The sequence below is a fragment of the Sturnira hondurensis genome, unplaced genomic scaffold (assembly GCF_014824575.4).
Source record: "Sturnira hondurensis isolate 20B ecotype Veracruz unplaced genomic scaffold, ASM1482457v3 Scaffold0008196, whole genome shotgun sequence".
NCBI lineage: Eukaryota > Metazoa > Chordata > Mammalia > Chiroptera > Phyllostomidae > Sturnira > Sturnira hondurensis.
The window spans coordinates 22385150-22400823 of record NW_028080827.1 but is presented as its reverse complement, the minus strand read 5'-3'; the positions used below and the strand labels follow the sequence as shown (position 1 = coordinate 22400823).

The 15674-nt window shown below is 43.9% G+C and overlaps 1 protein-coding gene across 12 annotated transcripts in view; it reads left to right on the top strand.

Annotated features, from left to right (window-relative positions):
• Positions 1–15041, top strand: part of TRIM9 (tripartite motif containing 9) — a 102462-nt gene extending 87421 nt beyond the window's left edge. For 2 of the 12 annotated variants that reach the window (XM_037054292.1, XM_037054291.1), the window contains 6 exons: positions 4005–4193; positions 6608–6649; positions 7077–7100; positions 7951–8254; positions 10585–10747; positions 12958–15041. In XM_037054292.1, coding sequence (XP_036910187.1) covers positions 4005–4193; positions 6608–6649; positions 7077–7100; positions 7951–8254; positions 10585–10747; positions 12958–13020 — 785 coding nt within the window. In that variant the 3' untranslated portion in view covers positions 13021–15041. Of the gene's footprint in view, positions 1–4004; positions 4194–6607; positions 7051–7076; positions 7101–7950; positions 8255–10584; positions 10748–12957 lie in introns of those variants that run through there. The other 10 variants (XM_037054286.1, XM_037054284.1, XM_037054288.1 and 7 more) reach the window with 8 other exon arrangements.
• Positions 15042–15674: the final 633 nt, after the last annotated feature.

Here is a 15674-nt window from a genome sequence, read left to right as displayed (position 1 = left end):
GAAGAAACGTGGCCTCCTTCACTTATTTCTTGGTCTCTTTTAAAAACCTCCCCCCAAAAAGCCGGTTCTTGTCTAGCTGCCATGGCATTGAACTGAAACTCACCTTTAATACTGCCTCATGCAGTTCTTAGCAACATGTCTTGACTTGCTGTGCCCTGAAATGCAACCATCTTGCTGGACCCGTGCCCAAGGGCTGCTAAAATTATGAGGCTGTTCACCCCCAGACAGGAAGGTGACCAAGATGCCTGCCGGGCACAGAATAGGCTGGATTGGCACATGCTCTCACAAGGAACCCCTGTCAGTTTGCCTTTCCCCTTGCACTTCCAAAAATAACTCCTCAAATACCCTACTTTACATTTCCAAAATATTTTAGAACACCCATAGAAATCTTTAGTGCTTTGTATATTTTGGAATTGGTCAAGAAATCTGACTCCCAGAAAAGTAAAAATCCATCAATAATGTAAAACACAGATTTTTCTCTAAATTACTGTTTTTCTGATGGTCAGCTCTCCTGTCAGTTCATGTTTCCTGGCTGCTCGGTTCTCATACAGTATCTGGTATGTAGTAGGTGTTCAATAAAATTTAGCTAATGAATAAAAGAAATATGCAGTTAGCCAAATAGTACACCTAGTCTTACTCTCACCTCAGACCCAAAAGTCAATAAACAACAAATGAGGTCCCCCACTCAAGCTTTGCTTTTGTAATTCTTGACTGCTTCTTGCAAATAGAGGCCTCAAATCCAGAATTCAGCAGTCCTGGGTGAGAAGGGAGAGCAATCCAGACGAGGGCAAGAGGAAAATGATAGTCAGTGGCAGAGTTGATGGAAAGTGTGCCTTGACCCAGTCCCATTTTGAACACAGTCTCATCCCAGAGTTACAGGGTTACAGGGCAGCCACAACAGTACCCATGGCACACCATGTTCCATTGCTCTTTCCTGCTAAACTGACTCGACTTAGCAAAGCTCTTCAGCAGACAGGATCACTGCACGAGATGAAACATGACAAGAACCTAACACCTTTTAAGGAGATACTTGGCTTTCTCTAATGATCTGTTTATTAAAAACCAATGATAATCATCCTACATGTTAGTTATGAACTAAAACATGGTTTTGTATCATGTATTCTGGGGAAAAAATAATCCCCTTCCTATCTGTCTTGACTAATAGAATATTAATGGCTGAGAAGCCTTCTCCAGTTCTCAGTATTTGTGCTTTGAAGGGTAGGGGAGAAGGTGGGATGCACATACTTCCTGCATTCCGTGGTACAGAACAAAATGTGCGTGTGCGTGGTTGTGTGTAGGCTCAGTATGAGCTACGTGATTTGGCTAAACCAGGGAGTGGCAGTACTGTTCCCAATATTGTCTTATTGACTTTGGTTCATGTCTTCAAACATGTCCAGAAGGGCATGATGAGATTAAAGATTTGAAATCCTTACCATAGAAGGAAGACTGGAAATAGAGTTTATTTATCCCCCCAAAGGGAAGATTTGAAGGGAATTGATGACTGCCCTCAAATACACCTCCTGGTCTGTTCCGTGTGATCCCAGACAGCAGTGCTACAGTTGATGAGTGGAGCTCCCAGTGAGGTGTATCAAGACTGATACAAGCAATAACTGCACCCTGACAGGGGCTGCCCTGAGCTGATGAGTTTCTCAGCCCAGGGGACATCAAGGGGAAGTGTGATGCTTGCCCCTCAGATGTTACCAAGATGTGTCTTCCCTCTAAGACTCCTGCAGTCCGACTTAGGATCAAATGGCATAGAGGGCTTCTAGGCAACTGACCAAACATTTGCACTGTGCGCTCATGAGGACGGACACTGCTTTTGTGGTCTGACTGGCAGCAAGTGCACCTGATCTCTCTTGTAATTCATTTGGGAAGTCTTCATGACAAGGTGGAAAATTCTATTATTAGGTGCTGCTTAGAGAAAACGGGGTAAGAGCCCAGCTGTAGGGTGTGGGAGGCTGTTAAGTAGCAAAAACACAATGACAGACATGGGTGTGCATATTAAATAATCTTGCCTGAATAGAGGGCATATTTCAAGAGTGAGAGGAGTCCAGAAATACTGGTTCATCAATAAACAATGGATCCACATTGAAAAAATAGAAAAACAGTACTATTTTAGTCAAATTATTAATCCTTTGAGTGACCATCACTGCACTTGGCCCCCACCCCACAGAGTGGGGTCACTACCAGCCCTAAGTTTTTCCTCCTGGTGCTGAGAGTAGGAAAGGTAAGTACAATCTGTGACGGGCTCATACCTACTCCCCAGGGTCTGGCTTCACTGGTTTTCAGACGACTACTGGGCATTTCGATATACTCTGAAATCAGTTTTACTATATATGTCCTTTTCCTTAAATTTTAAAGCAACCCGTATTTTCAATATAATGAACTGATTGTTACCACCTGGTGAAAAATACATTTGCAAGCGAATTTTTGTTAATAAAAAATCTCTTACTGACATAAATATCACAATAAATGCCTTCCCTCCCTAAGAGAAGCCCACATCGGTTTGTGGTGCTGTGTTGTTGTTTTTCAAATGTTTCCATTAAACCAAAAGCCTAATTTCCCCATGAGATAATTATAACAGGAATTGTTTCTGATTTACTACTTCTGAACAAAGAAATGATCACATATGTCAAGTCACCCAAACCATATGAAATTTAGGTAGAAGAAAATACATTATTATTGAAATAATGTACTGAAATACATTATTACTGGGACCACAGTGCTTCAACTCCATAAAAAGCAATTTCTTTCTCTGAGATCTGGTTCATACTTTTCTTATTTTAAAAAAATCCCCTCAAGGATATGTCTAAAGCCTAAAAAGTTAACTTTAATATTCTAAGTTCAGCAATGAAAATAAGACTGACTCCTGGCAATATTAAAACTAAAACCCACCGACACCCTTGTTCTGAGGCCTTCAAATAGGATCGTGTTCCACTCCCATACATCCTGGTTAGTTTTGCTTGAACATGCCCATGATAGCATCTTCACAGGGCCAAGGGTGTGTTTAACATGGAGAAACATGCTAACAGACTCAACACAGAGAAGTATTCTCAGGAACACCCTCTGCCACATGAAATAAATGTTTTTCCACAAGAAGCACGTTCCTTGCTGGTTTTGGACCGTTACCCTCACGGCACCTGAAGTTCCCGAGTTATGACGACCACACCAAGTTCTGAGAAGGCCCCGGTTGGCAAAACACCTGTCTCTGACCACACTGCCCGACCACAAAGAACCAGTGACTGATTAACAAAAGCGAAGGGAGTGATTTTAGCAATTTAGAGAAACCACCTCACAAACCCTACTAAAACCAGATCAAGTAACTGATCAGTCCTTTCTCTGGTAGAATAGCGGTCTTCACAACCACCAATGCACCTCATGGCTGCCCACAGCGTGTCTACTGTTACAGAGGCAGGGGTGCGGCCTCCCTAGGGTCTGATCCTAATTCAGAAACAAAGGCAAGGCTCCTTCCCCAATTGTTCAATCCTACTTTCCCCTCGTATCCAAAGAGCAAGTCTCAAGTGTGCTGGTACATCTTTCTATTTCAAAATGGAAAAATATATGTGTGTGAAAAAAGAAAGGAGAAACTATGAAACAGCAAAGAGTTGGTAAAAATCACCTTCTAAGTAGAAAACCTCTTCAAGGGTCATAACTTCCAAAGTATCTAAAGGGGATGAAATATGATTAATCGCTTGGTCATTGGGGGGGTAAAATTTACCTCTAAAGTTTCTAAATTCAACTCTAAAACTATTTCATTAAAAGGAAACGTTCCCTACCACACAAAATTGGGGGAGAGTGAAAATGTCTATGATGTTTGGGTGTCCTCGGTCTGGTCTGGGGTTCTGACCTGCCCAGAATTCCCTCCCAGCCCAAGCCATTTTGGATTAGTAAATGCCTGTGGCCACTGCCGGCTGGGTGGAGCTTTGGGAAGGCAGGTCTTGGGGACTGTGCAGGGGCAAGGTGGCAGATTTCTGATCTGTAGTTTGCATTGATCTTACGTTTAGACACAGATTCCGAAGAACAGACACTCCCTTTTCCAGTGCCTTCGGAAAGATTGCCGCTCCGTAGAATGAGTCCTTTCTCCTCCACCCTTAATCTACAGCCCAGCTTCCCCGGGAGATCCTACTTTGATTTCCGATCCTCACCCCACCAGCTGAGCTTGCATTCCTCCTTACAGTCTCTCAATGCACCGGGTGAGCTGAGCTCGTCTGACCTTTCCTCTTGATCTCTGTGCCTTGAAGGCATCTCTGAAATACCTGTTTTGTTTTTGCCATTCATGTGCGTGGAGATGGCCAATGAGCTAGTCTCTCTGTTTGTGGCCTGCTTCGATAGGAGGGGCATTTGGGTGATGGAGCTTTGTGGTGTTCTTGTTTGTGTGCTGTGAGGATTGACCATCGAGTTGTGGTCCATGTACAATGGCATTGGAAAGTGATGAGCGAAGTTGTTCTTTTTGCACAAGCTGGTACCGCCATGGATAGCCTGCTCTGTCATCACACGCAGTGGCACAGCACGGCTCAGGCGCTGGCTGAGTGGAAGCCTTAATTTGGAGGTTTGCAACCCTGCTGTATCCAGGAAACCAGCTGTGTCTGGGGGGCTGGATCAGTGCATCCAGCCTGGAGTGGTCTGATTAAACATAGACTCAAGAGATCTTTATGGAAAAAATAAAAGTCAAAACACACCAATAGCAGAATGCATCATACAAAGCAGGCAAAACAGAGGGCAGAAAGTGTAAAAAAAAAAATTCTGCAAAAGACTGTGCTCATTGGTAGGACAGTTGGGCTCAAGGCTGGGTTTTTATTTTCCCAAGCAAAAGGGAGGCACCACCACTAGAATTAGAAACCCTTAGCTAGTTTAAGGCCCAAAGATCTGAGTTTCCACAGCCATGCGGCTTGTGACAGGGCTCTAGGCCGATTTCAGGGAAGCTAGACTTGGGTTACAACGCAGTGAACTGTCTAGCAAATAGATCCTGCAATGTCTGCAGTGCAGACCTACTTGATCTCTTCAGGACTATATTGTAATCATGGGTACGCGTGATGCACGTTTCACATTCCCAAGGGTTCCTTTTGGTTTGTATTTTTTATTCTTTTTGCTCATCCCACATCCTGGAATGAAGAAGACCACAGCATGACAGTGCAAAAAGGATGCAGGGACTTCAAGCTCTCTTTAAAATGACATTTTTTCTTTGTGCTTTTACGTTTCTGATTGTTTTTCTGTGCACTACTGGCTTTCAGACATGCTTTGTTATGGAATTCTTCTCCCTGGTGTCTAATGTACTGAAATATTGTAAGAGTCTCAAGAATAAAATGAGATGTGGGTTTGGGGATGTTTGATGGCGGTGTTTGACGGCACTGTTCTAGTTGTATCGTTGACTCCTGAATGTATGATGGTGTGTTTAAAGTAGCGTAAAAAATTTTCAGAAAACTTGTTTTGAAAAAGACTTGCAGAAGGCATGATTCATTTAAACATTTTAAAAGCCCTATTGATATTCTACAAATTTACTTCCAAATCTGGTTATGAGATTCAGTTTAAACACTTCATGTGTTCTCAGGAGAGAATGATTCTTCTGTGTGGGATTTGTTTCACAGTAAAATAAAGAAACCAAAAGTAAGGTTAGAATCTTTAAATTGTGCTTTTAACTCAATCATTTGTCCTTTCTAAGTTGCTTTCTTAATTCTTCTGAAGTTTCTTTAATTCGGTGTATTATCCTTCAGTTGTTTTAGAAATTAGCATATTAGATTTTTAGGGAGTTAAAAAGAAGTTAAATGATCCTTCCTAGGAGCTACCCTAATGCTCATCAAAAACACGCTCTCTGGAGCAGTCCCGGGCACCGGTTGAGACCATAGTTCTCAGGTCTTTGAACATTTTAAGACAGGGCTGCTTCCTCCACCCCCAATGGACCTGCTCATGGGGCAGGTAGGGTATCCAAAGCTTAAGGAAAGGGGGCAGTTGGGAAAGTTCCACCAGTGATTCTAATATCTCCCTGAGACCACTCGCACCCCCACCGTGCCCCGCCCCCTCCTCTCCCTTAGGTGAGATGGATGAATATCGTAAAACCATCTAAGATGGAGATGGGATAATTTTTATTACATCTGATTCATGCCATTATTAATAATGATTAGTTGTATCTATTACCATATAGATTACATTTCACATTTAGTTATGTTTATATAAAATTTAACTTGGGCCCAGGTCACAACAAAGGCCTGAGTCAGAAGTGCATGGACTACCGACGTACAGTGGAGTTTTATTGAGATCCAGCGTTTTTTCCCATTCCAATTAGATGAATTTTTCTCATTTTAAACAGTAAGCCTTCTTAATGTGGCAACCCTAGTGGAAAAGTTAGATTTGGGGAGATGATGAAAATTTAAGCTGTACAATTTAGAATCAATTAGAGGAGGATTTATTAAATGAAAAATATGCACTTTTTATTTCAAAAAAGCAGAGAAGAAATTTTTCCTCAAAGTAAACTAACATGAAAAGGGCTTTGGTTTTTCATGAATCAGGCCTCTGGTGACTCTGTTTAGCTGGTGCTTTCTAAGTGTATGCAAACAGTTTTTATCCACCTGATTGTTGTTTCATAGCTTTGATGTGTAGTATCTCTTTATAGGATGCAATTTTGAACCACAGTCCGCACCTTACACTCAATTAGGCAAGTATACCTACTGTAATTGTTATCTTTTACTTATGTGATTGGTATGCTCCATTTCCTTCACAAAATAAATGGCAGTAGCTTATTTTATGTCAATAAAATTGTCTAATTGTCATTCAAATCCAATTATAATGTCTTCTCAAATACTTAGAAGCATGGAAAAGATACCTGTATTTTAATTTTATGCCTCACAGAAGATGACTTTTTGAACCAGTGTTCTTAGACATCAGTGCAAAGCACTCTTTACAGATGCACTGAGCACTGAGTGTGGGGAAAGGGGCAGTCTGACCAACCGATGTAGCGTTTGCAGTGTTTTGAATGGAGCCCTTTCTTGGTACTAGCCTATTAAAAGAGCCATATTTTCTTATCAATGTCAATTTTGCTTCCTATTTCTCTCTCCCATGCCTTTCACTTGGAATGACAACAGTTGACATTAAAAAGCTGTTGGCAGGTATGAAATAACCTTATTCTGTTACAAATAGAAAGACTGAAGTGCATGTGAGGTGACTCACAGGTTCCATAAATCAGCAGTGACATCTCTCCAGAGTGTGTTATTGGTAGGCAGCATTTAGAGCTCAGGGCAGAACAATGTGTACAAAGACATCGTTCTATCTGCACTTAGTGTCCAACATACCTACTGCTCCGGCGAAACGTCGTACATTTTAGTGTTAGGAAGAACACGCAAGCTGTATTTTTATGCTATGAAGGAAGTAACCTACCTGTCTTATGTCCAAAGTCATAGTCACTCATGCAAATACGTTTATATTGCAGATAGCTTCGAAGCTTTTCTGACCTTTCACTAGTGCTGAGGACATTTTCCAAATGACTAGATTTTAGCACTTCTGCGGAAGGACTTCCTGCTTTCACAGTGTGTTTCATCCCTCCCCCATCTAGGACTCTAGATCCTAGCCTCCCCGCCTCGGGGTCACACAGGCACCTTAGCACATCCCTCTCCCTTTATGTCTCTGGTGTACTGTCTGCCAGTCACCGGGTGAAGGGACTTGCATCTTCCAAACTCGATGCCACTTCACTCCCGGATCACCCGGTTGGGAGTGCAGTCTGAGCCAGGTAACCCCTGCTGAATCGGTCGTGTGTCCTCCGCCTGCTTCTGGGTGCAGAGTACCAGCTCCCAGGATGTGGCCCTGTCTGCTCACTCACGACCCCTTCTGGCCCTGGACGCCTCCCTCCTGCATGGAAGCATGAAAATGGGACACGGCACTCCTCAGCCGCCGGGGAGTCTGTTATGGTGTTGGGTTCATTGGGTCTGTCTTACTAACCCCACTCCCTTCTGTTGTTCCCAGTGGCCTGGTTTGCTTTTGACCCTGGCTCAGCACACTCTGACATCATCTTCTCCAACGACAACCTGACTGTGACCTGCAGTAGCTACGATGACCGAGTGGTGCTGGGGAAGACCGGCTTCTCCAAGGGTGTCCACTACTGGGAGTTAACTGTGGATCGCTACGATAACCACCCCGACCCCGCCTTCGGTGTGGCTCGCATCGACGTGATGAAGGATGTGATGTTAGGAAAGGACGACAAAGCTTGGGCAATGTATGTGGACAATAACCGGAGCTGGTTCATGCACAACAACTCGCACACCAACAGGTACCCTGCAGCTCCCAAACCAAGCCTTCTTCAAGTTGGCTTCTGGTAAAGAATGAGAGCCCAAGTTCAAAGGCCTATTAAATAGACAACATTAGGGAAGTTGAGCAGGTGGTCTTCATTAGGTAGCACAGGAGTTCTACTGCTGTTAACTGAGTCCATCCTAATGGATGTTTTATTTTTGTTTATATGTTCTTTGCATAATAGCAGAGGCATGAGCTCTTTCCTTGACCCTTCACTGTAACCGTCCACCCCGAGCTGGAAACTCAGAACCCACATGCATATCCATTACAGGAAAACATTTCAGGATTCTAAAATCTAGCCTTACAACTTACAGAAAAGCAGTTTTGGACAAGCTCATTTAGTTTTTCTAAACCTCGATTTTTAAATCCACAAATTTAGGATAATAATATTTTTCCACGCAGGAGTGTTCCCAATTAAGTGGAATATGCAAAAATGCCTCACATCAGAGGCACCTGGAAACAGAAGCCATTGTTCTTCTTATGATTGTTTTCAATACCACTGCTCAGAATAGAAGCCATTTAATAAACTGAATATTATGGATGCCAATTTGGATGGCTTTGTACTTGAAGAACTCACGTAATTATGCAGGCTCAGAGCACCTGGTTTGCTGGGGGAAGAGAACACAGTGATCTCCTTGGGTTTTCCTCCCCCACCAAAATGTTAGCAATTACAACGAACTCATGCTATAGTAGTTTCCCAAGACTTCCTTTTTCGTTTGGCTTGTGTTTTTTTCCTCAAATGTATCTTTCACAAATGTCCTAGATAGATAAGGGTCCTTCATGGACCCTGGTCCTTATTCTCAATGATGTCCCCAGGATACCTTCTCCTTAGTGTCTCTGGGGGGAAAAAAAACCCAGTAAGGTCAAAAGGAAAGTGGGGAAGGCAGTGGTAGGATAGTGGGCTCCACTGTTTCAGCCTTTTCTGTATGCTCACTGCTGCCCCTTCTCTAGCCTGTAGGTCTCCCAAGGCCTCCGCTTTCTGTTCCCTTGGATGTTTTCTATACACCCCCATGCTGGTGTGTGTTATTCACACTCACTCTAAGTGAGCACACCTACCATTTCAACCTGATATGAAACTTCAGTAGATGGAGCAGTTATCTTCACTGATCTACATTTTCGGAACCCTCTGTAACTGGATCTTTGATTCCATCACAAATGCAACATGCTTACTTTTCCCCTTTAGCTTCTTTATTTTGGAGTGAAGGAGTGAACAATGACACAAATGTCACACGATGCAGAGAAACACATTCTTAGAGATAAACACATCTGCTTGCATGCAAACTATATGTCACTTGTGCTGTCGTTGGAGGTGTGAATTAACAAGACACAATTTTCACATATAAACCTGTCTTTGAGCAACTACGTATAGGCTGTATTTTGCATGCCTGAGAAAAAGAACAGCACTCTTGAATGTCGGTGCTCTGCTGAGATGAGGATGAAATTCAATATTGCTTGACCTCAAAGAGGGGGAAATGACAAATCTGATCATCGATGCTCAATGGCTTCCATGAAACCATCAACTGAAATATAAAACACAATTCACTGCAAAATGACCTTCGAATACAGATTCTTTCAAATCAGCGCATGTCCTGTGGTATAATTACGTTATCGGGGAGAATCCCCTTCTTTGATGTTGTCATTTTACAGAGCTTCCAATTTCTCCATTCAAACTCAACGTGTCAAAAATTACCATCTTTCTGCAATGAGTGTTTCTCTTTAATGGGTAGCCTAAGGCCCCGAATCCAACTCGTCATGCATATATTTCAGTTTGGCTTAAATTCTTCTCTATTTTGGTTTTTAAATTAAATCGCTTTCACTTAAGGGACTTGTCATGCACACCCTTTGTGCAAAGTGTGGCACCATGGCAATGGGCCGACCTCTGACAGCCCAAGGCTGCTTTCTGTCTTGATCCTTTCGGAGCTGTGTCCCAGTGGGGGCGCCCCTGTGTGAACGGATGAGCTCACGCTCAGCAACAGCAGAGCAGCATAACCTGTACGTTCTCGACGCAGCGTAGGCCTCCCCCAAGCTCGTGACCATTGGTTTGAAGGGAGTGAGCAGAAATGCCCTATTCTTTTTCGTACACAGCAGAGATATACATATGGCACATACATGGGCACGCAGTATATCTGTATATTAAAATGTTAGGTGAGGGGGAGCGATTAGGGAGGAGGGGGCCGTTTTAAAAGGCTCGTGGGATGGAGGAGATGCTGGTTTCAAACAAGTTGAGAAACACTGGTTTAACCACGCCAATGGGGAACTTCCAGAATGATGACGGGTGAGTGAAACCAAATTGTTTTTTTTTTCCCACAGAACTGAGGGAGGGATCACAAAAGGGGCTACCATCGGGGTCCTCCTCGACTTAAATAGGAAAACCTTGACATTTTTTATCAACGACGAACAGCAAGGGCCCATAGCGTTCGAGAATGTGGAAGGCATGTTCTTCCCAGCAGTCAGCCTGAACAGGAACGTGCAGGTAAGCACTGCGCCCCCAAACGTAGAAGTGGCTTCAGAGGCTGCCTGTGCACAGGTAAATCCATCACTGAGGAAGGGAAGCTCATGGTACAAGGCCCCGACCAGGACAGGCAGGAGAGGAGGAGGGGAAAGGATCAACATTGACAACCAACAGGATTCCGAACCAGCCTAAGCCCCTCGGTTGTACTTGGACACAGCCCAGTTAACAGCCAGTGGGAAATTGGAATTCCAGTCATGGTTTGCTAATCACTGTCCCTCTGAGCTCTGGTTTCATCTCTAGTAGAAATGAAACTGTTGAATCAACCAGCACGAGAACAAGGGACTTGCGCAGTTCCACGAGCACCTGAGAAGGGAAGGTGTGAGACTGAAATGAGCACCATCATCAGAAATTTTTAGCATCTTCTCTGCACTCTTATTCCATTCTGTGGGGACAGAAAACAGTCCCTGCCCAATAGTTAGTTACTTCTGATTTATAGAAAATAGAAAACAGTAGGTTCGTCTCATTCATTCATTTAACAAATATCTATTGAACACCCTTATTATGTGGGGCACTCTTGTAAGTATTGTTTATTAGGGAAAACGAAACATACAAATCTTGCTCTCCTAGAGCCCTGACCTTGTAGTTGTAGGAAACAGACACAAATGGGCACAAATGCCACATTAATTATATAGTGTGTTAAAAGGCAGTACGTGAAAGGGAGGAAAGACTGAGGGGAGGGTAAGGGGGTCAAGAGTGCTGCAGGTAGGAGGGTGTTGCCGTCTTAAAGAGGGTGATCAGCGTGGCCAGGCCTTGCAGTCACAGAGGGGCTTCGCTTTGAAGGGGTGAGGGGGTGAGCTATGTGCAGCTTTCCAAGCAGAGGGAACAAAAGCTTCTCAGGCATGAGGGGCCTCACACGAGCAAGGAAGGGCCAAGAGGCCACGACAAGAAGTAGATGGGGGTAGGGGAGTCAGTGGGAGGATGGCCAGAGCCCTACAGGGAGGGCTGTGTCCTGCCAGCCCCTGCTGAGACTTGGGCTTTCATTTCCCTCTTGAGCTGGAGCCCTCCCTCCCTCCTCAGCCAGGAATCTCATTCAGCAAATGGCTACCTTGAGATAGTTAAGGCTTGAGAATCAAAACACTGCAGGTGATTTTTGCTCTATTCAGAACCACAGTCTGGGGAGCTATTTTAAAAATCCATTGTTGTTTATCAGTACATACAGTAAAAGTGACAGCAACCTGGTGACCTCTGCCCTCCTCTCTTCCTGCAACTAGTTGGGGTTTTCAGGGAGGCTGAAATCTCATCTACCAAGTTCAGCCTCTACAATGGAAGAAAGAAAAGCATAAAATACGCTAGAACTGAGCCTTAGAAAAACCACACTCAAAGTTTTTAGCTGCTCTGGGTATCTTTTTTAAAAGACTTCATTTATTTATTTTTAGAGAGAGGGGAAGGGAAAGAGAGAGGGAGAGAAACATCAATGTGTGGTTGCCTCTCTAGCGCCCCCTACCGGGGAGGTGGCCCACAACCCAGGCATGTGCGCTGGCCAGGAATCAAACCCAGGACCCTTTGGTTTGCAGACCAGCATTCAATCTGCTGAGCTGCATCAGCCAGCCTTTATATAAAGACTCTTGGGCTCGGGGAGATGTGGACAAGAACAGGAGAGATGACAGTGTGGTGTGAAATGGTTCTTGTCCATTGAGGTATGAGGTTAGACAGAAATCAGTGAAATAGCATAAATGCTCATGTTTCTTTGTACCTGGCAATCAGCTCTGCAATCCCCAAATAAAAGCTTTATCTTAGCTGGGATAACTAGTGGACAAGTGATAAAGGAAGCATTCTCTGCTCCTCTGTTCTCTAACCACGGATCTGGCCGAGATCACCACGACCCGGCCAGCAGGCTTTGCTACCTGCAGATCGATGCCTGGGTCTTCAGTCATAAGGAACACAAGCTCCGCAGAATCGTAAAATGAGAACCATGTCATCAGTGTCTCCAGGGCTTGAGAGCCCACCATGATGGCCAGGTCAAGCAGAATTCTAGTAGAATTCTCTTTAATAGGTTCTGGAATAGAAGTTAAAGAAAAGTGAGCGACTCCCTTTTGAAGTAGGAACACACTCACTGTGCCCAGGGGAGCGGGGCGGGGCGGAGCGGGGCGGGGCGGGGCGGGGCGGGGCGGGCAGTGCAAGGTCAGGGCTGTGCCTGCAGTGCCTCCAGGACTCACAGTCTCTTCCCCCAGGTCACGCTTCACACTGGGCTCCCTGTCCCCGACTTCTACTCCAGCAGAGCCTCAATAGCCTAAGGGTGTGCTGTGGAGGCACCAGCTGCCTGTTCTTACCTTCGCCTGAGAAGCAACAGCAAGAGGCTCAGCCAGAGCTTGGGCAGATGCCAGAGAGCTAAGAAGGAGGGGGCGAAGGAGAAAAGAGCTGGTCCTCTGTGGTCTTCACACCCCGCCGCTCCACCCCTTTCCCTTCCAGCCTCTCCATTGCTGTCATGCCTGCATTCGCTTCCATCTTCTGCAATTCCAACCAACAAAGGACCTAGCCAGCCCGCCACGTCACTGGTTTCCACTCTCAGATTTTGCTTTTATTTAACATCACTTTTATGTCAGTGAGTAACATTTCACTTCCTTTTTGATCATGATCATGTTATTGGTGACAAACGGAACTGGCACTGCCAAGAAAAAATTCTCCTGGCAGTTTTTTTCTTAAGCTTTCTGTCAGAGGTTGTAGGGAGAGGGAGGGAAGAAGGAGCTGAATTTGGAGCCTGCAGTTGACCTCCTAGAATGCTCTTGCCATGTTCCGTCTCATGCAAGGTTAGCTCTGCATAGCTCATCTCTGGGAGGCGGACACAGTGAACGTAAGCATTGAAAAGTGTTACTATCCATTGAAGCACAAAAATACAGCTAAACATAGCTACCCAAAGGTTCACAGTGGGTAGGTCATTAGGACAGCTGGGTCATTAGGACAGGCCAGAAACCCTGGTCACTGAGTGAAATTGGAAAGTCTCTAGACATAAGCAGACAAGGGGACTTACTGATTTGGTTCATGGATTTAGTACGAGTTTTTAACTGAGAGCCTGCCGCAGACCAGCCACTCCTCTGGACACTGGCGACACCGTGGGGAGTGCACAGGTGCAGTCTCTGTCCTCCTGGAGCTTATATTCTCCTAGGAGAACAAACCCAAAATAAAAGAATAACAAATTGTTATGAACTAGAAAGGAAGTAAATGAGAGTGAGAGAGGCTCATTGGCAAGATCTTTTAAATCCCCTAGAATGATGCTAAAAAATCCACATATTCTGGCCATAGCACCAGAAACATAGCAATTCAATGTCTTTTCAACTGTGCTATTTTAATTATGGTACCTGCTGGCATTCATCACAGGGCCCGTCTTTAGTAGAAATGATGTCAGCATTCTTATTTGTTACTATTGCCACAATACTAAGCCTTAAACATGAATGTGGAAGAACAACAGTGGCCAGAGGGGAGAGAACCCATCCTTAGCAATGGGAGATCTTAAGTTGCAGTCTACAGCATTCGCATTCTCAGGATAAACACACTTGTCTCCATGCGTACTCTCCATGCCTGCTACGGATGAAAAACCCATCGACTCTGCTGCCATTTACAGCCCAACTTTCTGGAGTAGTTCAAATAATGTTTGGGAAAAAATGAAATTACAGATCATCGCTATGAGTGGTAGCAAACTAATAATGCTTACTACTTCTATATAGAGATAGACTTACGTGGAAGTTACCCTTCAGACTCTTTAGTTTGACGTGACATTTTAGAAAATGTAGAACCTGGAAAAGGGTTCTGAATTGTGGTCTAAATATTTGCCAGTGAGCCAAGAAATTCACTGCGGCGGGGCCAGGGGTCGGACAAGAATAAATAGAAGTAGGATGCAAAAGCTGGCAAATTAAAGTTTGGCAAAAAGTAACATATGTAAATAGCTAATTATTTACTTTTGTATTTACTTGATTTAGATTGCTCCTATTAGTTCCCATTTTTCCAGTTACGTGTACCTAATTTATTGAATGGGTGCTATCCCGTTTATGTCTGTCCTAGGTTTTCTTGGCTACAGAAAAACTCTGTTACAGGGCAACACTAGTTTGATGTTTGATTTACTCTCCAATGAGACTTGATGGCGGGGCTGCTGTAGACTCAGAGTTACTCCTGTTCTTTATGAAATTCATCCTGCTAATTAGATTTCTAGTGACATGTAACATGTAGTTTACACAGAATTGCCATTATAGATGCATATAGCTGCTGTGCTAGAAAAAAATGGATCTTTCTGGTGTGCCAATAAACGATTTTTATGAGAGAACATCCTATGTCTCTTTAGAATATCTTGTTTTCTTGCCTGTTTCAAAATGACAGGTTGCCTTTGTCAAAGCCACATCCCTTCAGTCAAGTGTGATTGGAGGGCCCCCCAGAGCTCGTGAATCAGCCCCACGTTACTCACCCCTTGTCCTGGGAGTTCCTAGCTCCTCGGTCTTAGCGCGAACCATAGATGAGAGGGGGTGGGGCCTCCCACAACCACTGGGGACCAACTTGAACAAACCTGCTCCTAAGGAAACCGCAAACGTGCGCCACAAAATACAACTTTCACACCTCGTCCCTTCGACATTTCCTTGAATATTTGCATGGCTAAATAATACGACTGGCTTTTGTACATTCAGGTGGCTGAACAGTATGCTGATTGCTTTTAAACAATCACAACATTATTGATCTTTACATTGTCCATACCCTCTTAAAAGAAGCTGCCTCTATTTCTTATTAAAATAAAAACATCGCCTATGTGCTCCCATGTATAATGCACACCTTTCTTTCATTTTAATTTTTTCATTTGATTGATTGATTTATTTATGTTGAGATACTTGCTTTTTGTATTGTAGAGGAACTCTAGCATTTATTTTCTAGCACATTACAGTATGAGAAATTTTATGAACAAATAATT